Source organism: Bos grunniens, chromosome 14, assembly GCF_055505025.1.
Source record: "Bos grunniens cultivar Pamir isolate PY7600 chromosome 14, Bosgru_T2T1.0, whole genome shotgun sequence".
Lineage (NCBI taxonomy): Eukaryota > Metazoa > Chordata > Mammalia > Artiodactyla > Bovidae > Bos > Bos grunniens.
This window is the reverse complement of record NC_141178.1, coordinates 12157655-12183911: the sequence shown is the minus strand read 5'-3', so window position 1 is coordinate 12183911 and position 26257 is coordinate 12157655. Positions and strand designations below refer to the sequence as shown.

The 26257-nt window shown below is 42.0% G+C and overlaps 1 protein-coding gene across 7 annotated transcripts in view; it reads left to right on the top strand.

Moving 5' to 3' along the window:
- The window catches only part of CDH17 (cadherin 17), an 88227-nt gene that overhangs the window by 18680 nt on the left and 43290 nt on the right, over window positions 1–26257 (top strand). For 5 of the 7 annotated variants that reach the window (XM_086335313.1, XM_086335314.1, XM_086335312.1 and 2 more), the window contains 5 exons: window positions 1541–1611; window positions 7127–7225; window positions 22019–22153; window positions 23047–23185; window positions 26026–26184. In XM_086335313.1, coding sequence (XP_086191439.1) covers window positions 1561–1611; window positions 7127–7225; window positions 22019–22153; window positions 23047–23185; window positions 26026–26184 — 583 coding nt within the window. In that variant the 5' untranslated portion in view covers window positions 1541–1560. Of the gene's footprint in view, window positions 1–1540; window positions 1612–7126; window positions 7226–8387; window positions 8517–22018; window positions 22154–23046; window positions 23186–26025; window positions 26185–26257 lie in introns of those variants that run through there. The other 2 variants (XM_086335317.1, XM_086335318.1) reach the window with 2 other exon arrangements.

The following is a 26257-nucleotide window of genomic DNA, read 5'->3' as shown; positions in this document are numbered from 1 at the left end:
TGACTCAAGAGTACACCTTCTGGGCCTCTGCCATTCTGTCTGTAAAGGTCCCTCCACTGATCTACCCTATGTGCTGTGCTGTGCTTAGTCGCTCAGTCGTGTCCACCTCTTTGAGACCCCATGGACTGTAGCCCGCCAGGGTCCTCTGTCCATGGGATTCTCCAGGCAAGAAAACTGGAGTGGGTAGCCATGCCCTTCTCCAGGGGATCTTCCCAACTCAGGGATCGAACCCAGGCCTCCCAAACAGCAGGCAGATTCTTTTTTTTAGCGTCTGAGCCACCAGGGATGATCCTTAATAAACACTATTTTCTATCTTTATTTCCCAGGACATTTGTTAAGCTAAATTGTTGTAGTACTTTGATCTTTCTTAAAGTTCAAATAGAAGGTGTCCAAAGGTAAGGAATTAAAAATTTTCAGGGTTTAAATTTTTAGATAGTTAGAATTTTATAACCATTTTCCCGTGCCGATTATATTAGTGATGTAAGTTCAATGTAGAAAACTTTAAAAAATTTTAAAAAAAAAGTAAAACAAGATCATCTACAATTCCTCGAGGCAATAAAATAATTGGAATTTTAGTGAAGTGAATGCATTCTTCATTTCCTTGTTTTTTTTGTTGTTTTGTTGTAGCAGTCCAATATTATGATAGGCAACAGTCCTGCTTCACAGACCATGTGGAAAATTTGTCTCAGATCTTAAAATCAGTTAGTCATGAAAAAATAAGAATAGGAAAAAAATCAGTTAGTCATGATGTATCTTAGGGTGAAAGGTATACTTTTTGTGAAACGTGAAGACACAGGGAAAGAGGAAAAATAATACTGAGTAGGAGAGAAGAGGGGCAGAGTGTAGATTCTCACTGAGTTGCTTTGGGAGTTATAAATACATTTTTTCCTTTGGTGTATTGTACAATTAACAGCAAGGTTTAGAAGACCAAAGAGGTGGCTGGTGAGGTCGTTGAATGAAGGATTGGGAACATGCTTGGGTTCTTCCTCCTTGAAGACTCTCACATATTTGCAGCTGTGAATCAGAACCACTAAAATTTTAGCATCTCGTTATTTTGGCATTTGGCGCATCTCCTCCATCCATATAATGAGGGTCTTCATTGCGGCACATGGGGGCTTCTCTAGTTGTAGAGCAGAGGCTCAGTAGTTGAGGCTTCTCTGTTTGCCCCCGGGCACGTGGGCTCTTACTTCCCCAACTAGGGATTGAACTCTCGTCCCCTGCATTGGAAGGTGGATTCTTAACCACTGGGCCACCAGGGAAGTTCCCACTTAAGACTCTTTAAGTGAAGAAGAGTGATAAAGTGAAGTGGTAAAATTGGAGTCAGCACAAGCTTGTTTCGGGATATTGACTTGTGGTTGCTGTGGATGAGGTATCAGGGGGCTTGGGGAAGTCCAGGCTGTTCCGCAGAGGAGAGGCTGGCCTTCAAGGATGCCATCCTACGAGGTTTACAACTGAATATCGTCCAGGGATCCTTTGTGCTTGGATAAACATGGTTTTAATAGGAGGGGAACTAATCAACTTATCTCCGGTTTATTCACAGGAGTTTGAATAAGGAAAATTATGACAACGCAAGCCCAGCTACACTGCTTGTGTCTCCTTACACTTTACTTGGTAAGAGAAGAGAAATGTTCTGTCTTTATTTAGTGGAATATTTCTAGCCCATACCGGGGAAGCAACAGCTATCATCACTTAAACAAAAAAGTCTATCAGCTTATTGTGAACAAAGCACACAGCTTACACTAATGGGCCATTTTTGATGAAATGGCTGTAAGTTATATGTCTAACTTTCAACCAGGGAGATGCTTTCTCCTCAGCTCTTATAAGCCAATGCCCCTTCATGGGCAAGTTTTAAACCATTCATCTACTCAGTTTTAGGCTTTTACATCCAGCTCAGGGAATCTGGAAAGAAAAGTATACTGATACATGTGTTAGTCTCTGTCCCTTAGTCTTGACTTTATTTTGTCTTTAACCATCGTTAAATTACCACCGAAATTAAGAAAAGTATTTTCTCCAGTTTTGACTCTGCTCTGCACTTTTGTTTCCATATATGGCTTAGACTTTTTTTGGCCAAATTTGCCCTTAGTCACTTGTCGAGCTAACCCTATCGACTCAGGCTTCTAGAAGTTGGAGCTGAATGGAACGTGGGGAGACCAGCCCAGGCCTCAGGTGGATAGAGGGATGCGGTCTTCCCTTTTGTCGTGAGGTTCCTAAGGGTCATACATGTGCCAGATTTGCTGTGTTATGAAGCAAAATTATGGGGAAGCATTTGCTTTCTCCTTAGAAGGAAGCTACTAGATCCTCCTACCTCTAATCTTGGTTCCTTTCTTTGAAAACCCGAATATAACATCGGATTTCAAGTTCCAGAGAGCCCCTGAGAGTCTACACAGTTCAAAATATTTAGAGTGACATACAGCTGTACTTGTAAACTTACCAAAGCGTTCCTCTTGAGGGGAAAAGCTGCAGTCTGAACCTTATGAGCCTTGTGCATCCCCACAGCCTGGGGCTCGAAGCTTGTCCCCAGGACTGCCAAGAAGCACCACTTGGCTTCGCTCCTGTTGCTACCTTCTCATATGTGCTTTGCTATCTATATTACGGCAGAACGGTGAAACCAGTGCCTAGTTCAAACTTCGCACTGCTGTTGACTGGTGATAGGAACTTGGGTGAGTTACTACACTCTGAACCTCAGTTTTCTGCCTTGTGAAATGGGTCTAACAAGAGGACTTGCCTTATGTGGCAACTAAATGAGATCATACGAAGTCCTTGGATCAGTGACTGGCACAGTCTAAGGACTTGATAAATATTAGCTATAATTATTACTACCACATTTTAAATATTCAGGGATTACACTCATATGGACCCTGACCTCCATGAGGAAGACTGTGTTTTAGTCATCTTTGCATCCTCAGCACATAGCACAGTGCCAGGAACAAGGTAGAAATTAAATACATAATTATGGATTTATATTAAGAAACAACAGTGAGCTCTAAGAAAGACAGAGAAGATTCTTTCATGATAATTTAACATTAGCAGGTTCAACAGCTTCTGATCTGAGATGGGGATATGCATTTTTCTTCCTAGATAGAGGATGGAAAGCAGTTTTCCTTTTCCTTCCTTTTGTTTTCCTTACTCTCACCATAGTGAAGTTTCTACCCGGAGTGAGAAATGCGGCCCAAACCACTGCTGGCAGCAAGAGCGTTGCCTGGGAGACGGCCACGTGCACAGCTGTCTCTGGGTGAAGGAGGGAGGCTGCGACCTGTGGACTGGGGTCTCAGGGCTGTTGGGAGGAGCCATGTCTCTTCTGCCCCCACCCCCGACCCCTGTGCCCAGACCCTCTCCTGTGAAGACTGCAAGTTCACTTGGTGCTTCTTTCTTTCGGCATCAAGCTTTTATTTAGCAGAGGATATTTACCATTTATTCCATACTATAGTGGCTCAGCCATTCTCTTTTGAGAACTGGTTCTCTTAGGGGATTAGAAACACTGTGTGAACACATTGGAAGGGCACTGAAGAGAGGATTTGGGAGAGTGCTGAGTAGGGATGCAAGGAAATCAGGGAGAAGCCAACTGTTTTAGAATTGTGCCTGGGACTCTGCTTCCTCCAGAAGGAGGAGAGCTTGAAATACTTACTGTATAACCAACACAGAGAACTCTTGGTGTAAAGCGCAATGAAGGTGGCTACTAGGCAGGCAGATCTGACAACTGCAAGTGTCCTTTGCTGGCCTGGAAGGCAGTGGGGCAACTTGGAGGGGGGGGGAGCTTGGCAGTCCAGCCCCCTCGGCACCATTCCACTGTAACACCAACTATCTGTGCCTCTGCTAGGGGGGTTCTCTTGAGAGACTTCCCTGATAGTGGTGAGGATCTTAAGAAATGACATGTGTGGAGGGTCACATTCCATAGCAGGAAACACAAAAATATCAGTTCCATCCGCTTCCTACCTTTCACCTCTTTATGCAAGATGGTGGGTTTTGTTCCTCCAACTCTTTCACAAGTTTTCACTATAACATTCTTCCCAGTTCTGGCAGTATGGCTTGTTGACTCATGCATTTTGAAATCTTTATAGCTCAAATAGCCCTGATATGAGAACCCAACCCTACTTTGAACCTTGCCACTGAGACATCTCCTTGTTTCCTGATAGGTGAGCCGGCTTGTCCACAGAGGAAAAATGCAGGCTTGTGGGTGAGGTGTGCCTGACTAACATAGTTTTCCTGCAGGGTCTGTCACCGGTGTGATCAGCTGAAAGACAGACTGCTTATTGATGTGAGCAGAAAACTGATGAAATGAAATGAAAGTCACTCAGTTGTGTCTGACTCTTTGTGACCCCAAGGACTATACAGTCCATGGAATTCCCCATTTCAATTCCATTCTCCGTGGAATTCTCCAGGCCAGAATACTGGAGTGGGTAGCCTTTCCTTTCTCCAGGGGATCTTCCCAACCCAGGGATCAAAGCCAGGTCTCCGGCATTGCAGGCGGATTCTTTACCAGCTGAGCCACAAGACAGACTGCTTCCTGATGTGAGCAGAAAGCTGGTGAAAGCACTGTGCTATTAAGCAGTAGCCCCTCAAAAGGCACTGCCCTAGCAGCAGCAGCATCCTGTATCCACCACAGCGCCCACTTCTTGTGCTCTGCCTTCCAGAGGGAGGAGAAGCTGGAGCTGGAGCTGGAGAAGATGTGGAAAGAAGTGGGAGGGAAGATGAGCCCTCAGAGGAAGACACACCTTGAAAGGAACTGATGAGCTAGGAGTCTGTATAGTTATTGCATCAGTTAAGAAGTCCTTTGCTGCTGCTGCTAAGTTGCTTCAGTCATGTCTGACTCTGTGTGTGACCCCATAGACGGCAGCCCACCAGGCTCCCCTGTCCCTGGGATTCTCCAGACAAGAACACTGGAGTGGGTGGCCATTTCCTTCTCCAATGCATGCAAGTGAAAAGTGAAAGTGAAGTCTCTCAGTCGTGTCCGAATCTTAGCAACCCCATGGACTGCCGCCTACCAGGCTCCTCCATCCATGGGATTTTCCAGGCAAGAGTACTGGAGTAGGGTGCCATTGCTTTCTCCAAAGAAGTCCTTTAGCTATGAGCATATTTAGAGTGTCTCCAGTCAACAGGGATTTATTTTTTTGTTAGACAACAAGAATCCTATAGTGGGCAGTCCTGGGCAGGTTTAGCAGTTTTGTGATATTATCAGAGACCTGGGCTTCTTTATCTTTGCTCCACCATTATCTGAGCTGGTTTATCCCCCATGGTTTCATGACAGCTGCCACAGCTACAGACAGGGGACCACTGCCTAAATAAGAACAAGGTAAGAGGAAGGGCCATGCCACCCACATCTGTCCTTTTTCATCAGCTCAGTTCAGTCACTCAGTCGTGTTTGACTCTTTGCGACCCCTTGGACTGCAGCATGCCAGGCCTCCCTGTCCATCACCAACTCCCGGAGTTTACCCAAACTCATGTCCATTGAGTCAGTGATGCCATCCAACCATCTCATCCTCTTTGTCTCCTTCTCATCAGGAGAACAAAAGCTTGACTGGAAACATTCCCCCACCCACACCCCGACCCAGCAGACTCCACCTTTTGTTTCAATAACCAGAATGGAGTCACTTGGCCCTGATCTTTCCTGCAAAGGAGTCTGGGAAAGAGATCATTTGTCTTTCCAAGGGATAGAGGTTGACGATGGCTGCGGGGGCAGCTAACCCAAGAGTCCACTGCATCTCTGAAGGGGAGGGAAGTTCCAAATTCCAAAACCTCTGTGTTCTCGTTTATTACTGCTTTTTTGTTAGACACCCAGATCAACTCAGTCAAGGTTTAATGAGCCATAGTACAAGATCTTTTCTCCCCATCATTTTGTCCTAATTGTTTTGGGTTATTTATCTCCAGTGTTCTGCAGTAAGAGTGTACTTGCTCCATATAAGGAAATGGAGAATAAATCTCTTCTCCCCAGTTTTTCTTTCTTTTTTTGTTTTACCTGTCCAGTTCTCCAAACCATTAACTTCCCATATCATACTAATCCATCCCACCCCTGACTGCCACCACAGGAGGAGAGCGGAAGGACCACTCAGGAGAGGCACTGGCATTGGGTGTTGTGCTAGATACCTCGTTCCAGGGGTGCCCACTGTGGTGGGTTTATAGCTGGCGGTCCCTTCCTGCGTGCTGCTCTGCCTCGCGATTTCCTTCAATGATCCTCGTTGGTGGGAGACAAAGGGATGGCAGGAACTACCGCTGAATGTGCCCTCTTGCACACCCTCCATGCTGCAGATTTCCTGCCAGGCTGTCTCGGCCACTTGTGCTCTTTCTAGTGGGTAGTGGGGCAGTGGCTTAGAGCGGCTAAAAGTGGTCTGGAATTGTAGGTTCAAATCCTGCTTCCTGCACTGTGAGCAAATGACTTAACATTTCTGCATCTGAGTCTCATTGCTGGTGAAACAGAGCTAGTGATGATAAATGTAGGATTGTTAACGTGGTTAAATGTGCTTAGGACAAAGCTCAGCATACGCTAGCGTAGCGAATGTGAGCTCTTTTTGCTGTGTGTCAGGCAAGCATTGTACTAAACAGGTCCATGTATTTTTTTTTCCCCTTATGGATTCAATTGTCTTTGAGGTGCCTGAACTCTAGCATGCTGGGGAATCTGCCATGGGTTTCCTTATAAACTAACAAGAGTGGAATGGAGGGGTTTTAAGAAGCTGGTGTCAACCAGGTAGAATTGAATGGCATAGTGGCACTGTGGGACGACGATCACCAGTTTTCCTTCAGCTATAACCTAGTGTGTGTGCCATGTCAACTGCTCGTGGGTTCTACTCTGGTCAAGTGACTAACTCTCTGTGAGCCTGATTGAAAACACGGCAGTGTTAATTCCCACCCCCACCCCACCCCCCCCACCCAGGGTGATTGCTTGAATCATCTTGAATGAGAAAAGCAATGCTAGGCTGCTGACAAACCATCTTGACATAGTGGAGCCTCAACAAATGTTAGAACCCTTCCTGCCTATTTTGACTTGATTTCATTTTTTTTTTTTTTTGAGCCATTTTAGAATCTTAGATTTCATATATCAGTCCCAGAACCATAAAAAAATCATCAAGTGGCCCAAATACATTCATAGTACGTGCTGTTGCTAATTTTCTATTTTTCTTTCATCTTTTAACAGACAACTGGATATGGCCAAGAGGGAAAGTTTAGTGGACCCCTAAAACCCATGGAATTTTCAATTTTTGAAGGCCAAGAACCGAGTCAACCCATATTCCAGGTAAGGGCTACTCTTAGTCCCTGTCATCTTGATTTTGCAGGCTCTCTGTGGACTTTACTCCTTTATCTACTGGACACCCAGAAATAAAATAGAGGCCTAGGAGATCTCATTATGGAGAATGATTTCAGGAGCCAAGAGATGAGCAGTCTCAGTAATACCAGGCGTCCTCATTCGGACTTTCTCAGTGGTATCTGGGATATCTCCCGTCCCTGAGGCGGGAACCTTAGGGCCTGTAGGCTCCGCCCCTCTCCGGGGGTGGGCGGGGAACCAGTCTCGGAAGGGGGTGGTTATCTGAGTCTTGGTCTATTCCGTGAGCTGGCTGCTTGCAGCATTTGAAGATACGGATTCTCTGGTTTAGCGCTGGAATAGCCTGCCTTCCTGGAGAAGGAAATGGCAACCCACTCCAGTATTCTTGCCTGAAGAATCCCGTGGACGGAGGAGCTTGGTGGGCTACAGTCTAAGGGAGGAGCTTGGTGGGCTACAGTCTATGGGGTTGATAAAGTGTTGGACACGACTAAGCAACTAACACACACACACACACACACAAACACACACACACAGCCTGCTTTCCTCACTGCCTCCTCTGAGCCTGTCTCTAGGCCGACCCAGGCGTTGACCGAGACACACTGGGAGGCAGTCATCTTGTTCACTTGGTTCACTGAGAAGCCTCAGATTGAGGGTGGATGGCAGGGGCTTGAGGGCCAAGAGACTTCAGCTTTAGGGGCACTGAAAGAATCCTGGAAACATAATGGAGAGAGGGAGAAAACATCCTATTGCATTGGTCAGAACCCCCTGGGGAAACCTGCTTGGCCCTGGAGTGGTTGAAGAGGCTTTGATGGGCCATAGAGGATGCCCGTGATCCCCTGCTCCATGCACTGGGGGGGCAACAGGGGTTGCCAAACTACTGTCTGAGGTGGGTATGCCTTCTCTTAAGTGCCAAACATCTCTTTTGTTGGACAGTTCCCATCCACAGAGGAGGGACTGAAAACTGCCGCATCCCACCTTCTCTCATTTGGTACCAGATCAGTGCGAAGTGGCCCTATTATATGAGCTGGTGGGGGTGCACAGGTATCTCTGTGCCCCCGCCGTGGGGTGTTACAGAGGCTTTGACCTCTCCAGTTAGGGGAGTCAGGCCCTGAGGGAGGAGCAAATGCTTTGAGAGCTTAGACAGAAGAGCAGTCCAGCAAAGGCACAGCTGGGACACCTGCCCTGTGCTGGGAGAGGGCAGGGCCTGCCTGGGGTTCTGGCAGAAGGCCAGTGAGGCCAGGAAGCCGCGAGCCTGGAGAAGGAGGTAGGAACGGAGGCCGCAGAGACAGGAAGGATTCTGACTTCTGAGGTTCTTAGATTCCGCCCCCACCCCCGAGAGGAGCGGGCCTGAATCACGTTTCTGTTCAGGGCTGCAAAGCGGAGGGGGCTGGGAAATGGGAGAGGATGCCAGGAAAAGGTTGGGAGTCTCTGGCGAGGGCTCACTTAGGGGAAGATCTCGTTAACTAACTCTGTCTCCCTCGCCAGGGAGCATTTAGTTAGAGATTTCTCATTTACATTTGGAAAGTCCTTTTCATTTGTGTGTTTTATGCTTCATAAGTTGGTAAGAATGCTGTGGGCTGGGCACACATTCATCTCCTTTTATGAACTGTGCGGAAAGTGCCTAGTGTTACAAGATGCTGTGCTGGGTTCTGGGGGTGCAGGATGAGACCAGCAGCAATTCCGCCCCTGGAGCGCTCTTGGGTAGCAGAAGGAGACTAACAAGAAGGCAAACAATGCGCTGGAGGGTTCTGATTGGAGTCTGGTGGGCTGAGGAAGGGGCCAAGTGCAGGCGGAGAAAGAGTGGTCGATTTTAAGAGTGGAGGGTAGTCGTTGAACAGAAAAAGTTTCATTGGACCCTAGAACTGGGTATTTAAAGTTGACCAGGCACTCCCAAACAGAAAGCAGGCCCTGAGGACTAGATGGAAAAAAAAATATGGGGGCAGGCATTTAGCAAGAAAATGAAAGATGGCAGGTGGTTTAGGGTGGGAGAGGCTGTGAGGAGAAGGTGAGACTGCTGAGGGCGAGGGTCGGCGTGGGGGTCCTGACTGGCTGTTTAACCTGTGTTAGGCGGCAGGGCCCACTGGGACGTTAAGGAAGGGGTGAAGGAGTTAGGCTGTGTTTGCCCAGACTTGCTCTCTGATCACTTTGAGTGTATGATGAGGGGAGTGAGCCTGGAGGCGGGAAGGGTCTTGGGACACTGTTTGCCATAGAACCAGTGGGACATGACGGAGGCCTGGTTTAAGCAAGTATAAATGGGAGTGGAGGGGACGGGACGGGTGGGAGCAATGCGAGGGGGTCCCATGTGCTGGAATTGGTTACTGAGTGCGTGCAGGCAGTGAGAGAAAGGTGTTGAGGGTAACTCTAGGGTCTCTGGATTGCTTGACTGGCTGGTTCATGGTGTCACTCAAAGAGAGAGCGAGAGAAGGAGGGGAGGGAAAGTTTATGGGAAAATAAGTTTTAGGCTTATTGAATTTAATCTGTGGGGTTAGCGAGGTGGAGATGTTTAAGAGACAGTGGCCACATGAGTCTGGAGCTGTAGACTGGAGAATCTTCCTCTCACAGTTGCTAATCCAGAGCTTGGGTTTGAAAGCCTGTCTGTAGCGAGTACCTCAACTACCCACAGGGGCCAGGTAGATGATGAATGGTACTATCTTGGGATCAGAAAGGCAATAGCAAAAAAACAGATGTAGAAAACCCCGAAACTGTGCAAATGTGAAATTAAAAGTCTTCTGACACTTGGTGTCAGCCTGTGGGACACAGGGAACAGTGGGGAGCGGGACTAACTGAGGGTGCCTCACAGGGCAAAGGCTCAGGGCAATTCCAGATAATTTCTCACATCAGAATTTGTGTATTACAGGATTTCATGATTTTTTCCACAAAAGTCAGACATTTTTATCTTTATGTAGAATTTCCTAAGAATCTAAATATTTCCTAAGAATCAAAATCTAAGAATATTGGCACAGTTAAAAAAAAGCATCCTATAATCAAAGCAAAAGTTGTCTGTGGGCCAGAGAGTCTGCCGTCACTTCTTCTGGCAGAAAGGAATGGATGTTCTGTGAGTACAGGTCCACATCTCGTTGAACAGAATCAGAACTGTACATAGTTCTGATGTACTGAACTGTACAATCTCCAGCTTACAAACATCGCAGACCTAGAAATTGCTTCTTAGGATCCTTTCACAGTCTCTGAGGATCCCAGCCAGTAAAATCATTCCTTGGGTTGCTCCACATCGTTTTCTGTTCTTTTTCCATCAGTCATGCTACAAAGCTTATCTCTTCTAGGCAGGAAATGAGAGCCCCGTTGTCACGGCTGAAAGCTCTTGTGTATGGGTGTGTGTGTTACAGAGGAGAAGTAGGAGATGAAGGGGAATTCCTTCTAGAATCTCAGAGTCTTTGTGCTAGAAAACACCTTAGAGACTCTTTGTACCAATTGCTTGTTTTACAGATAGGAAAATTGAGGCTTAAATAAATTAATGGCATAACTGATATTATAACACTGCTGTTCTCATGTTCTAGTCGAGTATATCATGCTACCTAACACCATATATGGCTTCCCAGGTGATGCTAGTGGTAAAGAACCTGCCTGTCAGTGCAGGTAGAAATAAGGGACATGGGTTCAATCCCTGGGGTTGGGAAGATCCCCTGGAGAAGGGCATGGCAACCCACTCCAGTATTCTTGCCTGGAGAATTCCATGAACAGAGGAGCCTGGCGGGCTATAGTCCATAGGGTCACACAGTCAGGCACCACTGAAGTGACTGAGCATGCACGCAACACCATATGCAAAAATTAACTCAAAATGGACTAAAAACCTAGATGTAAGACCAAAACCGTAAAACTCCTAGAAGAAAACATAAGCAGAACACTTTGATATAAATCATATCTGTCTCCTAAAGCAAAGGAAATGAAAGCAAAAATAAGCAAGTTAAGCCTAATTAAACTCCAAAGCTTTGGCACAGCAAAAGAAATGATTGTTAAAATGAAAAGACAACCTACAGAATGGGAGAAAATGTTTGCAAATGATATAACTGATAAGGGGTTAATATCCAAAATATACAAAGAGCTCATACAACTCAACGTCAGAAAACAACCTAATTTAAAAATGGGTAGAATACTGAAATAGACATTTTTCTAAAGAGGACATACAGAAGGCCAACAGGCACATGAAAAGATGTTCAACATTGTTAATCATCAGAGAAATGTAAATTAATAAACTCTAGAAATGATCCCTGAAAGTATAGTCTTGAGAAATGCACATTTAAACCACAAGGAGATATCACCTCAAGCTGTCAGAATGGCTATCCTCAGAAAGAGCACAAATAACAAAGGTTGGTGAGGAAGTGGAGAAAAGGGAATTGCTCGTGTACTTTTTTGGGGGAATATAAATTGGTGCAGCCACTGTGGAAAATTGTATGAAGGTTTCTCGAAAAATAGAACTACCACATGACCCAGTGGTTCCACTCCTGGGTATATGTGAAAAAAATGAAAACACTAATTCAGAAAGATACATGCACCCCAATATTCATAGTATTTCCAGTCGCCAAGATATGGAAGCAAGCTAAGTGTCCGTCAGTGGATGATGGATACAAAATATCTTGACACACACGTGACACACACACGCACAGTGGAGTACTACGCGGCCATAAAAAGAACTTCCCTGGTGGCTCAGACTGTAAAGCATCTGCCTGCAGTGCAAGAGAACTGGCTTCAATCCCTGAGTTGGGAAGATCCCCTGGAAAGGGAATGGCAACCTACTCCTGTATTCTTGCCTGGAAAATCCCAAGGACAGAGAAGCCTGGCAGGCTACAGACCATAGGGTTGCAAACAGTCAGATATGACTGAGTGACTAACACTTTCACTTTCATAAAAAGAATGAGAATTTGCCATTTGCAGCAATATGGACGGACTTTGAGGGTATTACGTTGAAGTGAAATAAATCAGACAGAGAAAGAGAAATATTGTATGAAATTGTTTATAGGTGGAATCTGAAAAACAAAACAAACTAGTGACTACAACAAAAAAGACTCATAGGCACAGAGAGCAAACTAGTGGTTACCAGCGACAGGCTGGGGGAGAGGAGGGGCCGAGAGAGAGGCAGGGGATTAAGAGGTACAAACTGTTGTGTGTAAAACTGCCTTGAACAGCAATGGATCAAACCAATCAATCCTAAAGGAAATCAACCCTGAATATTCCTTAGAAGGACTGAGGTTGAAGCTGACACTCCAATACTGATGCAAAGAATTGACTTATTGGAAAAGACCCTGATGCTGGGAAAGATTGAGGGCGGGAGGAGAAGGGGATGACAGAGGATGAGATAGTTGGATGGCATCATTGACTTAATGGAGATGAGTTTGAGCAAACTCCAGGAGATAGTGAAGGACAGGAAAGTCTGGTGTCCTGCAGTTCATGGAATTGCAAAGAGTTGGACATGACTTAGCAACTGAACAACAGCAAATAATCTACAAGAATATACTGTACAACACAGGGAATATGACCAATATTTTGTAGTAACTATTAGTGGAGTATAACCTTTAGACGTGAATCACTATGTTGCATCCCTATAATTCATGTAATATTGTGTGCTGTGCTATGCTTAGTTGCTCAGTCTTGTCTGGCTCTCTGTGACCCTATGGACTAGTCCTCCCAGCTTCTCTGTCCATGGGGATTCTCCAGGCAAGAATAATGGAGTGGGTTGCCATATCCTCCTCCAGGGGATCTTCCTAACCCAGGGATCGAACCCAGGTCTCCCGCATTGCAGGTGAATTCTTTACCATCTGAGCCACCAGGGAAGCCCATGTAATATTGTGCTTCAATTTAAATTAAAAAGTAGGTTACATGACAAAAAATAAAATCTGACATCTCAGAAAAAAAAAAGCATTTCATTCTCTCTCCATCTTTGGCTGTGGAGATGATGTGGGAAACTCGGCCTTGGTAAGATGTACTCTGAGCTCTTTATTCCAGTGGTGGCATGGAATTGTCCCAGTCCCCTCATCTGTGCCAAAGAACTTCTTACCTGAAGTCAGGGAGGCACACAACAAGCTTATTGCCCCATGAGGTTGACCCTTGCATTATTAACATATCCTCCAAAAAAGAAAGAAAGAAAGAAAAGGAAGGAAGGAAGGAAGGAACTACACATCTACAGACTTCTTTCACTGAAGATTTGCAATTATGCCCAGCTCTGTATTCTCAGGGGCTTCCAGATGAAAGAATTGTATGATACATTTCTGAGATAGGTCATTTTTTGCCTTTTCTCTTTGTAATGTATGAGATGTAACTCACATATCTTAAGATTTGCCCTTTTAAAATGGCCAATTCTTTGGTTTTTAATATATCATAAAAATATGCAACCATCACCACTGTCTGATCCCAGAACACTTTCACCAGCCTCAGAGAAACCCTGTACCCACTGGCAGCCACTCTTTCGTCTCCTCCCACCCCCTGGCAAACACTAATTTATTTTCAGTCTCTATAGATTTGCCTTTACAGACACTTCATAAAAATGAAGTCATATAACATGTGGCCTTTTGTGTATAGTATCTTTTACTTAGCATCATATTTTCAAGGTTCATCCATATTGTAGCTGCTGTTAGTACTCCACCCCTTTTTTATAGCCGAATAATATTCCATCGTGTGAATATGCTACCTTTTGAATATACATTTATCATTTAATGGACATTTATGGCTATTACAAAGTAATGGTATTATGGACATTCATGTACAATTTTTTGTGAGGACATGTTTTCCATTCTCTTGGATATATACCTAAGAGTAAAATTTCTGAGTCATGATGAATTTAATATTTAGCCTTTTGAATAACTGTAAAATTGGTCTGCAAAACAACTAAACTATTTTACATTCCAACCAGCATTGTATAAGTGTTCTGATATCTCCACATCCTTGGCAACGCTTGTTACCGTTTTTTTTTTTTTAATTAAAGCTATCCTAGTGGAGTAGAGTGGTTTCTTTGTGGTTTGGGTTTCCCTAATGATTAATGTTAATATCTTTTAATGTACTTATGTACTATTTGTATCTGCTCTTTGGAGAAATGTCTCTTCAAATCCTTTGCCTATTTTTAAATTGGATTATGTCTTTTTATTGTAAGAGCTGTTTATATATTCTGCATAAAGTTTCTTATACACATAATTTGCAAATACTTTCTCACATTCTGTAGATTATCTTTTCAGTTTCTTGGTAATGTCATTTGAAGCACAAAAGCTTTTAATTTTGAAGTTCAATTTATTTATTTTATTTTCTGTTTGTGCTGTTGATATAATATCTAAAAAACTACTGCCTCATCAAGCGTCATAAGGTTGTATGCCTGTGTTTTCTTCTTAAAGTTTTATAGTTTTAACTCTAACATTTAGGCCTTTAATCTATTTTTAGTTGTTCTGTGCATGGTACAAGGTAGGGATCTAACTTCATTTTCTTTTGCATGTGAGTATCCAGTTGTTCAAACATCATTTGCTGAAAACACTATTTTTTTCCCCTTGAATTATCTTAACACCTTTGTTGGAAATTAATTTGACAATAAATACAAAAGTTTACTTCTGTACTCCTGATTTTGATTCCACTGATCTATATGTCTATCCTTATGCCAGTGCCATCGGAGAAGGCACTGGTGACCCACTCCAGTACTCTTGCCTGGAAAATCCCATGGACGGAGGAGCCTGGTGGGCTACAGTCCATGGGGTCGCTAAGAGTCAGACACGACTGAGCAACTTCACTTTCACTTTTCACTTTCATGCATTGGAGAAGGAAATGGCAACCCACTCCAGTGTTCTTGCCTGGAGAATCCCAGGGAGGGGAGCCTCGTGGGCTGCCGTCTATGGGGTCGCACAGAGTCGGACACGACTGAAGTGACTTAGCAGCTGCAGCAGCATGCCAGTGCCATAAACTTATTGCCCCATGGGGTTGATCCTTAGGTTATTAACATATCCTCCAAAAAAGAAAGAAAGAAATTCTTACACAGTTCTATAATATTGTAGCTTTGTAGTAAAGTTTGAAATTATGCAGTGTTAGGTCTCCCAACTTGGTTCTTCTTTTTCAAGATTGTTTTGGTTATTTGGGGTCTTTTACATTTAAACCTAAATTTTAAGATCATCCTGTTAATTCTACAAACAAGACAAAGGTAATTTTGGTAGGGATTGTGTTGAATCAGTATCTCAATTTGAGGAATATTACTATCTTAAAAATCTTATTTTTCAACTTTTAAGGATGGGGTGTTTTCCATTTCTTTAGATCTTTAATTTCTTTCAATAATGTTTTAAAGTTTTCAGATTACAAATTCAGATTTTCTTGTATTTCTCAGGTTAAATTTATTTTGAAGTATGTTATTCTTTTTAATCTTATTGTGTGTGGAGTTGTTTTCATAACATCACTTTCAGATTTATTTTTGCTACTGTATAGAAATAGTATTGATTTTTGTATATTGATCTTTTGTCCTGCAGCCTCACTGTACTTGTTTATTTGCTGTAAAATTCTTTTTAGATTCCTTAAGATTGTCCATATATAAGATCATGTCTTCTGTGAATAGAGGTACTTTTATTATCCAATCTGGATGACTTTTATTTCTCTTCTTGCCTAGGATCTCAAGTACAATATTAGATAGGAAGTCCCCTCCATGCGAATGAATTCTGTTCCGAGACTGCATTCTTAAAGTCCAATTTGTTCATAAGTCCAACAGAGTTAGCCTAGGTACCCAGCTAACACAATTGGCTATAGAGGACCATATTATAATTGGTTTATAATACTTTTCACACAAATAATATGCAAAAAACAAATATAAAAAATAAGGAAAACATTTTTACCTTACAGAATAGTACCCTGAAAAGTACAGGACAGCACCTGGCAAACAGGGGCTGGTACAGAGTGAATAGGCAAGAGGAGTTACCGACCTGAAGAGGGAGAGGAGGTGGCCGACGACAGAGCTGAAGGAGTGTCAGCAATAGGAGACAGAGGGCGAGCTGCAATTCCACTCCCGCCTGATGTTGGTAGCACAGGTTCTGGCTCCTTGCTGGATTCAACACTACCCTTTTGATAAAATGATCCAGTGATGTCTGGGTAGTGCCTCTTTTTTTCTCATCGTAGATGATATCTTGGGCTTGAAATTAAGACATTATACTACTACACTCTATACAGTGCGTGCGTGCGTGCTCAGTCATATCTGACTTTGCGACCGCATGGACTGTAGCCCACCAGGCTCTTCTGTTCATGGGATTCTCCAGGCAAGAATACTGGAGTGGGTTGCTGTTTCCTCCTCCAGGGGATCTTCCCAGCCCAGGGCTTGAAGTAGCATCTCCTGTGTCTCCTGCATCGGAAGGCAGATTCTTTTCACCACCGAGCCCCCTGAGAAGCCCATTCTCTACAGAACTGTAAAGTACACAAAGCACAACCACTCGCAGAGGACGCACACACGTGACAACGTGCGCCAGATAAGTGCACTAACTTAAGACACGAAAATGCACACTCGAATCTTTGAGAGCTCACAACTTGAAGCGGACTTACTATATAGAAGTGACAAGATTGGGCTTCATTTTCTTGTTCCCGATCATATGGGGAAAGCTTTCAGTCTTTCACCACTAAGTATAATATTAATATTAACTGTGGGTTTTTCTTATATATCCTTTATCAGGTTGAGGAATTTACCTTCTATTCCTGAATTGTTGCATATTTTTCATCATGAAAGGATATTGGATTTCGTGGAATGATTTTCTGCTTCTGTTGAGATACTCGTCTGGTTTTGTCCTTTATTCTATTAATATGGAATATTAAATTAATTGATTTTTGTATGTTGAACCAGCCTTTTATTCTGGGATAAATGCCACTTGGTCATGATATATAATTTTTTATAGTTGCTAGATTCAGTTTGCTAGTATTTTGTTGAAAATTTTTGCATCTGTATTTATAAGAGATATCGCTCTGCAGTTTTATTGTATTTTTTTTTCTGATTTACATATAAGGATGATATTGGCCTCGTAGAATAAGTTAGGAAGTGTTCCATACTCTTTTTTTTTTTTTGGAAGTATTTGTGAAACTTTGGTGTTAATTCTCCCATTGTTAGGCAGAATTCATCAGTGAAGTTATCTAGACCTGGACTTTCCTTTGTGGGAATTCTTAAAATTACTAGCTCAATCTCTTTACTTGCTATAGTTCTTTTATTCTTTTGTCAATTTTGGTTAGGTTCAGTTGCTCAGTTGTGTCCGATTCTTGTGACCCCATGGACTGCAGCACGCCAGGCCTCCCTGTCCATCACCAACTTCCGGAATTTACTCAAACTCATGTCAATTGAGTCTGTGATGCCATCCAACCATCTTATCCTCTGTCACCCTCTTCTCCTCCCACCTTCAATCTTTCCCAGCATCAAGGTCTTTTCAAATGAGTCAGTTCTTCTCATCAAGTGGCCAAAGTATTGGAGTTTCAGCTTTAGCATCAGTCCTTCCAATGGCTATTCAGGACTGATTTCCTTTAGGATGGACTGGTTGGATCTCCTTGCAGTCCAAGGGACTCTCAAGAGTCTTCTCCAACACCACAGTTCAAAAGCATCAATTCTTCGACCCTCAGCTTTCTTTATAGTCCAACTCTCACATCTATACATGACTACTGGAAAAAACATAGCTCTGACTAGATGGACCTTTGTTGGCAAAGTAATGTCTCTGCTTTTGAATATGCTATCTAGGTTGGTCATAGCTTTTCTTCCAAGGAGTAAGCGTCTTTTAATTTCATGGCTGCAATCACCATCTGTAGTGATTTTGGAGCCCAAGAAAAATAAAGTCTGACACTGTTTCCACTGTTTCCCCATCTATTTCCCATGAAGTGATGGGACCAGATGTCATGATCTTAGTTTTCTGAATGTTGAGCTTTAAGCCAACTTTTTCACTCTCCACTTTCACTTTCATCAAGAGGCTTTTAGTTTCATGGTTGCAGTCATCATCTGCAGTGATTTTGGAGCTCCCCCCCCAAAATAAAGTCTGTCACTGTTTCCACTGTTTCCTCATCTATTTGCCATGAAGTGATGGGACCAGATGCCTTGATCTTTGTTTTCTGAATGTTGAGCTTTAAGCCAGCTTTTTCACTCTCCTCTTTCACTTTCATCAAGAGGCTTTTTAGTTCCTCTTCACTTTCTGCCATAAGGGTCCTGTCATCTGCATATCTGAGGTCATTGATCTTTCTCCTGGCAATCTTGATTCCAGCTTGTGCTTCATCCAGTCCAGCGTTTCTCATGAGGTACTGTGCATATAAGTTAAATAAGCAGGGTGACAACATAAAGCCTTGACTTACTCCTTTCCCAATTTGGAACCAGTCTGTTTTCCATGTCCGATTCTAACTGTTGCTTCTTGACCTGTATACAGATTCCTCAGGAGCCAGGTCAGGTGGTCTGGTAGTCCCATCTCTTGAAGAATTTTCCACAGTTTGTGGTGACCCACACAGTCAAAGGCTTTGGCATAGTCAATTTTTGTAGTTTTTGTCTAAAAATTTATCTATTTCACCTAGGTTGTCTGATTTGTGAGAAAACAATTGCTCATAGTATTCTATTTAGATTTTTTAATCTCTGTAAGTTTGGTAGTGATGTTCCCTCTTTTTTTTTTGGTTGTGCCATGTTTGGCTTGCAGGTTCTTAGTTCCTCAACCAGAGATTGAACTGGTTGAGGTAAGTCCAGTTGAAGATTTGTTCATTGTATTGATCTTTTTTTTTTTTTAAAAAAAAAGAAAAACAACTTTTGGTTTTGTTGATTTTCTCCTTTGCTTTTGTATTCTCCATTTCATTAATTTCCACTTTGTATTTCCTTCTGCTTGCTTTGGGTTAGTTTAGTCATCATTTATTTAGTTTCTTTTTTAAAATAATTTTTTATTTATTTATGGCTGCACTGGGTCTTCATTGCTGCATGTGGGCTTTCTCCAGCTGTGGTGAGCAGGGGCTAACTCTTTACTGCCGTGAGCGGGCTTGTCATTGCAGTGGCTTCTTTTTTTGTGGAGCACATGCCACTACTGTTTAAAAAATATTTCCTTAGGATAAATTCTGTTTAGTAATTTTTGCTATTAAAGTCTATAAACATTTTTTTTAATTTAATTTTATTTTTAAACTTTACATAATTGTATTAGTTTTGCCAAATATCAAAATGAATCCGCCACAGGTATACATGTGTTCCCCATCCTGAACCCTCCTCCCTCCTCCCTCCCCATACCATCCCTCTGGGTCGTCCCAGTGCACTAGCCCCAAGCATCCAGTATCGTGCATCGAACCTGGACTGGCATCTCATTTCATACATGATATTTTACATGTTTCAATGCCATTCTCCCAAATCTTCCCACCCTTTCCCTCTCCCACAGAGTCCATAAGACTGTTCTATACATCAGTGTCTCTTTTGCTGTCTCGTACACAGGGTTATTGTTACCATCTTTCTAAATTCCATATATATACGTTAGTATACTGTATTGGTGTTTTTCCTTCTGGCTTACTTCACTCTGTATAATAGGCTCCAGTTTCATCCACCTCATTAGAACTGATTCAAATGTATTCTTTTTAATGGCTGAGTAATACTCCATTGTGTATATGTACCACAGCTTTCTTATCCATTCATCTGCTGATGGACATCTAAGTTGCTTCCATGTCCTGGCTATTATAAACAGTGCTGCGATGAACATTGGGGTACACGTGTCTCTTTCCCTTCTGGTTTCCTCAGTGTGTATGCCCAGCAGTGGGATTGCTGGATCATTAGGCAGTTCTATTTCCAGTTTTTTAAGAAATCTCCACACTGTTCTCCATAGTGGCTGTACTAGTTTGCATTCCCACCAACAGTGTAAGAGGGTTCCCTTTTCTCCACACCCTCTCCAGCATTTATTGCTTGTAGACTTTTGGATCGCAGCCATTCTGACTGGTGTGAAATGGTACCTCATAGTGGTTTTGATTTGCATTTCTCTGATAATGAGTGATGTTGAGCATCTTTTCATGTGTTTGTTAGCCATCTGTATGTCTTCTTTGGAGAAATGTCTATTTAGTTCCTTGGCCCATTTTTTGATTGGGTCATTTATTTTTCTGGAGTTGAGCTGTAGGAGTTGCTTGTATATTTTTGAGATTAGTTGTTTGTCGGTTGCTTCATTTGCTATTATTTTCTCCCATTCTGAAGGCTGTCTTTTCACCATGCTAATAGTTTCCTTTGATGTGCAGAAGCTTTTAAGGTTAATTAGGTCCCATTTGTTTATTTTTGCTTTTATTTCCAATATTCTGGGAGGTGGGTCATAGAGGATCCTGCTGTGATGAATGTCAGAGAGTGTTTTGCCTATGTTCTCCTCTAGGAGTTTTATAGTTTCTGGTCTTACGTTGAGATCTTTAGTCCATTTTGAGTTTATTTTTGTGTATGGTGTTAGAAAGTGTTCTAGTTTCATTCTTTTACAAGTGGTTGACCAGATTTCCCAGCACCACTTATTAAAGAGATTGTCTTTAATCCATTGTATATTCTTGCCTCCTTTGTCAAAGATAAGGTGTCCATATGTGCGTGGATTTATCTCTGGGCTTTCTATTTTGTTCCATTGATCTATATTTCTGTCTTTGTGCCAGTACCATACTGTCTTGATAACTGTGGCTTTGTAGTAGAGCCTGACGTCAGGTAGGTTGATTCCTCCAGTTCCATTCTTCTTTCTCAAGATTGCTTTGGCTATTCGAGGTTTTTTGTATTTCCATACAAATTGTGAAATTATTTGTTCTAGCTCTGTGAAGAATACTGTTGGTAGCTTATAGGGATTGCATTGAATCTATAAATTGCTTTGGGTAGTATACTCATTTTCACTATATTGATTCTTCCAATCCATGAACATGGTATATTTCTCCATCTATTAGTGTCCTCTTTGATTTCTTTCACCAGTGTTTTATAGTTTTCTATATATAGGTCTTTAGTTTCTTTAGGTAGATATATTCCTAAGTATTTTATTCTTTCCGTTGCAATGGTGAATGGAATTGTTTCCTTAATTTCTCTTTCTGTTTTCTCATTATTAGTGTATAGGAATGCAAGGGATTTCTGTGTGTTGATTTTATGTCCTGCAACATATTATGCCTCAAGTTATTTCCAAAAGGGTTATGCTAATTTATATTTTCATTAATAATATATGTGCTTTTTTCCATTCTTTACAAGAGCTTTTACAACTTGGCTATTATTGATTTTTAACTTGTGAATATAGAAAAATATATTAAAATTGTTAATGAGGTTGAATGACTTTTCTGTCTGCTTTTAAGTGAATTTTCTCTTCTGTGGTCTTAAAAATGCTATAGCTATCCCATGAATGATCATTGACATTTTCTTCATTTCTGAAAAGTGAGATTTTCATACAGAATATTATCAAATAAAGTCACTTTAAAGTTGTTTCCCTTAACATTAAAGTATCTCTTAATCTTTGTCACAGTTTTTAGAAGTACTAAATGCTGTCTTTTTCATCCTAGCAATGAAACTACACTTCTTAATGTTTCTTAGAAGCTAGTAGTAATATAGCTCTCAGATATTCCCAGAAAAAAATCTCATCTAACTCTAGCTATAATGTAAAGTATCAATTGATTTTTGTAAATATATTAAATTATGTCATTTATTGTTTCTTGAGAGACATGTAGTTTGAATATTAGTTAGTATTAAAGCAGACTTTTAGAATGTATCCCTTTAAAAGCTTAGAAATTTTTATTTTGGTGCTTGTGCAAATAAAAATGTTACCTGAAATTGGTGACTTACAACAAATTCTACAACATTGCTTTTCCTAATGACTTAATCTAATTTTTGCTTTTTCCCAGTTTAAGGCCAATCCTCCTGCTGTGACTTTCAAACTAACGGGGGAGACAGATGGCATATTTCAGATACAACCTGATGGACTTCTATATCACAACAAAAGCCTGGACAGGGAAACAAGAGCTGTTCACAGACTGCAGGTGAATCGACACCAGGCCACGGACACCAGCTCCAATCTCTGAGTGCTGGAGATGCCACTGGCACACTCCTCCCCAGCACAGAATCCCGTTTCCACTCTCCTTACCCTAACGACGTGTTTGCCAATCTCGTTTGTCCATATTTTTTTTTTTTAATCAACTAGAGAGTGATTTGGTAAAGATATCCTTGTTTTTAGGCTTTTTGACCAGGTAACCCAAGTTATATTGCCAAGGCTCTCAGATGAATCACTCATCAAGTAAGGCCCTACTTAGGCACCTGGATCAAAACCACTCAACACTTCTCTGATATTTCACTGGTGTCTTGCTCTGGCTATTGGGTGGGCTCTGGCTCCACAAAGAAGGCAGCATTGGTGCTAGATGACGCACCTTTGGGCCTTGCAAGAAGCAGAAGTAACCAATGACCAAAGTCAGAGTCTGACTAAAGAGACCTCCTCCCTCTCTTTCTCCCTTAGGTTTCATGGTTTGTATCTGAATACACAGAAATGGTAGAGAGCTAACTGTGGGTAAAGAGCAGGCCAAAAGCTTTCTGTTAGTAAATATGCAGATTGACCACTAAAATGCCTCTGTAACAGCACGTGATGTTTCCATATCCTCAAGGGTCAAAGTGTTCTTATTTCACTGACTCTAGCTATTTAGAAAACAGCATATCCAGTGTCCAGCATATCCCACTGCTGGAAAACAGTCATGATTAGCTTGGCTTAACTGATAGGGCCTCTATTTTAGCAGCTCCCAATTTGGGCTTTTATGGGTGTCTTTCTCCCCTGTAGTTATCAGACCATTGATTATTTGGGCTCTAATTTCCTTCAAGTGACTTTTGGGTGTATGATATGAGGTTCAGACTCACCGAGAAGCTTTCCTTTTCCTGTCAACATCAGGTCTCAGCCCTGGATGCTCAGGGCAATACAGTGGAGGGCCCAGTCCCTGTCACCATCGAAGTGAAGGACATCAATGACAACCGACCTGTGTTTCTCCAGCAACATTATGAAGGCTCAGTAAGGCAGAATTCTCGCCCAGGTAATAGGCAGGAGCCTGGAGATATTTGGCAGAATGGCAGATTTGTGTGGTTAACAGCTATAGCTATCATTCGTTAAGCACTTACTATCTTATTTAAATTTTATTTATCTTATTTAAATTTCACAGCAATCCTGTGGGATTAGTTTTATTATCCCCATTGCTCTAGGGCACAATTTCTCACCGTTGGCACTACTGACATCTTAGGCTCCATAATTCTTTTTTGTGTTGTTGTTGTTTTTCTTTTTTTTTGGTCAGGGGCTGCTGTTCTATGCATTATAGGATGTTAGCAGCTTCCCTGACCTATCTACACATCAGATGCCAGGAGCAACACTTCCTTTCCAAGCTTTGATAGCCGAGATGTCTTCAGACATTTTCAAATATCTCTTGGGGGCAAAATCACCCCCAGTTAAGGACCACTATCTTTGGATGAGATTTAGAATACCTTACAGCTCTAGAGGGGCTTCCCTGCTGTCTCAGACGGTAAAGACTCTGCCTGCAATGTGGGAGACCTGGGTTCCATCCCTAGATGGGGAAGATCCCCTGAAGAAAAGAATGGCAACCCACTCCAGTATTCTTGCCTGGAGAATTCCATGGACAGAGGAGCCTGGCAGCTATAGTCCATGTTGTCATCAGAGTAGGACATGACTGAGCAATTCACACACACACACACACACACACACACACATACACACACAGCTCTAGAACACTCTGAAAGGGTAAGCTTACTTCCCCACACCCTCCCAGGAATCCACATTCTCATGGTCACTGCTGGCTCCTAGTTCTTTTTCTTCTCTTACTTCCAGCTCCTAGCTAGGGCTCATCCTTTCACAATTCTCTTACCTTTTATCTCCAGGAAATCCCCTCATCAAAGCCTAGGTGTGTGCGGTTCAGTTCAATTCAGTTCAGTTCAGTCGCTCAGTTGTGTCCGACTCTTTCCGACCCCATGAATTGCAGCACGCCAGGCCTCCCTGTCCATCACCAACTCCCGGAGTTCACCCAAACTCACGTCCATCGAGTCAGTAATGTCATCCAGCCATCTCATCCTCTGTCGTCCCCTTCTCCTCCTGCCCCTAATCCCTCCCAGCATCAGAGTCTTTTCCAATGAGTCAACTCTTCGCATGAGGTGGCCAAAGTATTAGAATTTCAGCTTTAGCATCATTCCTTCCAAAGAACACCCAGGGCTGATCTCCTTTAGAATGGACTGGTTGGATCTCCTTGCAGTCCAAAAGAAGACTCTCAAGAGTCTTTTCCAACACCACAGTTCAAAGGCATCAATTCTTTGGCGCTCAGCCTTCTTCACAGTCCAGCTCTCACATCCATACATGACCACTGGAAAAACCATAGCCTTGACTAGACAGACCTTTGTTGGCAAAGTAATGTCTCTGCTTTTGAATATGCTATCTAGGTTGGTCATAACTCTCCTTCCAAGGAGCAAGCGTCTTTTAATTTCATGGCTGCAATCACGGTGTGTGTGGTAGGCTTTACTAAAGATTTAGAGAAATGAAGGAGCATCTTGTCATAACAGTGCACAAAATAAACCTGAATATTAGACTTTGAGTTCTCAGAAAGACTCTTGGCCATTTCCATCGACTCACTCTCAAACTTCCTTCTGTGTTACTTAATGTTCTCTCTCATTTTTCAACGCCCACTTCCAATAACTCTGGAAGAGTATTCCTTTCACTTTATTATGTGGAGTAATTTCATGTGTCTCTGTCTCTGAGGTTGCATACCAAAGGTTCACTGCTGAACTGTGCTAAGTAATTATCTTGCAGGTCTTATTCTTCACCAATAGGATTTTCTAGTTCAGTGGTTCTCAAACTTTTTGGTCTTAGGGCCCTTGTATTCTCCTAAAAACTATTACAGGCTCTAAGGAACTTTTCCAAGGATATATGGCTTATATCCAGTAGTATGCTGGCAAATTTTAATAGCTGTCTATCTGGGAGTGGGAAAAAAACCTCAGATTTGTAGCATTTGTCAATTTCTGTGGTATAACTACTCCCACCACAACTCATTTTAAACTACCAATGGTGTTAATAATTGACTCACAGAATTTCTGGAAATTCAACTGGGTTGTACCAGTTGGCTCCACTATATCACTGGTTATATCTACCAATATTTATCATATTTGAAATCAAAACTGAGAAATTGAAAAATTATTTAGTAATTGATCTAAAGTAATTATCATATTTTAATAAAAAGAACTGTATTTTCAAAGACAGAAGGAATTATTAAGAAAATGGCATTGTTTTAGTCTTTGCACATCCTTTAATGTTTGGATTAGTTGAGAACAATTGGATTCTTATGTCTGTTTTTGCATTCATTTTGTGGCCATATACTGTTTTGGTTGAAACGTTTAAAGAAAAACTGTCCTTAGGCAGGTATGTAGTTGAAAAAAGGAGTACTGTAACAGTGTTTTCAGATTACTGTGAATAGTCTTTGATACGAGACAAAACTCAGCAAGGGATAGTTTATTGTTGATTGCAATGTGGAATCTGAAACTGTATCAATGTTTTTTGGGGTACTCCTTTATGCTAAAATGCATCAATTTATCTTGTGATTTGGATGGGTCTTTTATACATGTATGACGTTAAAAACAGTCTCAAAGACCCCTAGAGGTTCCTGGACCATACTTTAAGGAATTTCATCCTAGGAAAAAGGAGCAGAATAAAGATTTATTCCACACTAATATGAATTATGGCACATTCCTCCACTCTATTTCTGCCCCTTGGAAGGCAAATGTGTCTATGGTTGGTTTAATATCTTTAAAAAATATCTTTTAACATCTTTTTTTAATATCTAAATATCTTTTTTTTTTTTTCTGGGTACATTTTGTTAAACAGGAAAGCCCTTTATCTATGTCAATGCTACAGACTTGGATGATCCAGCCACACTCAATGGCCAACTTATTTATCAGATTATCATGCAGCTTCCCAAGGTCAACAATGTCATGTACTTTCAGATCAACAACCAAACAGGAGGAATTTCACTTACTCCACAAGGTGAGTTAAGTGATGCCCTCAAGGGACTCTCTGAATCAATACAAATGACCTAGATCTATATCATCTTCAGAGA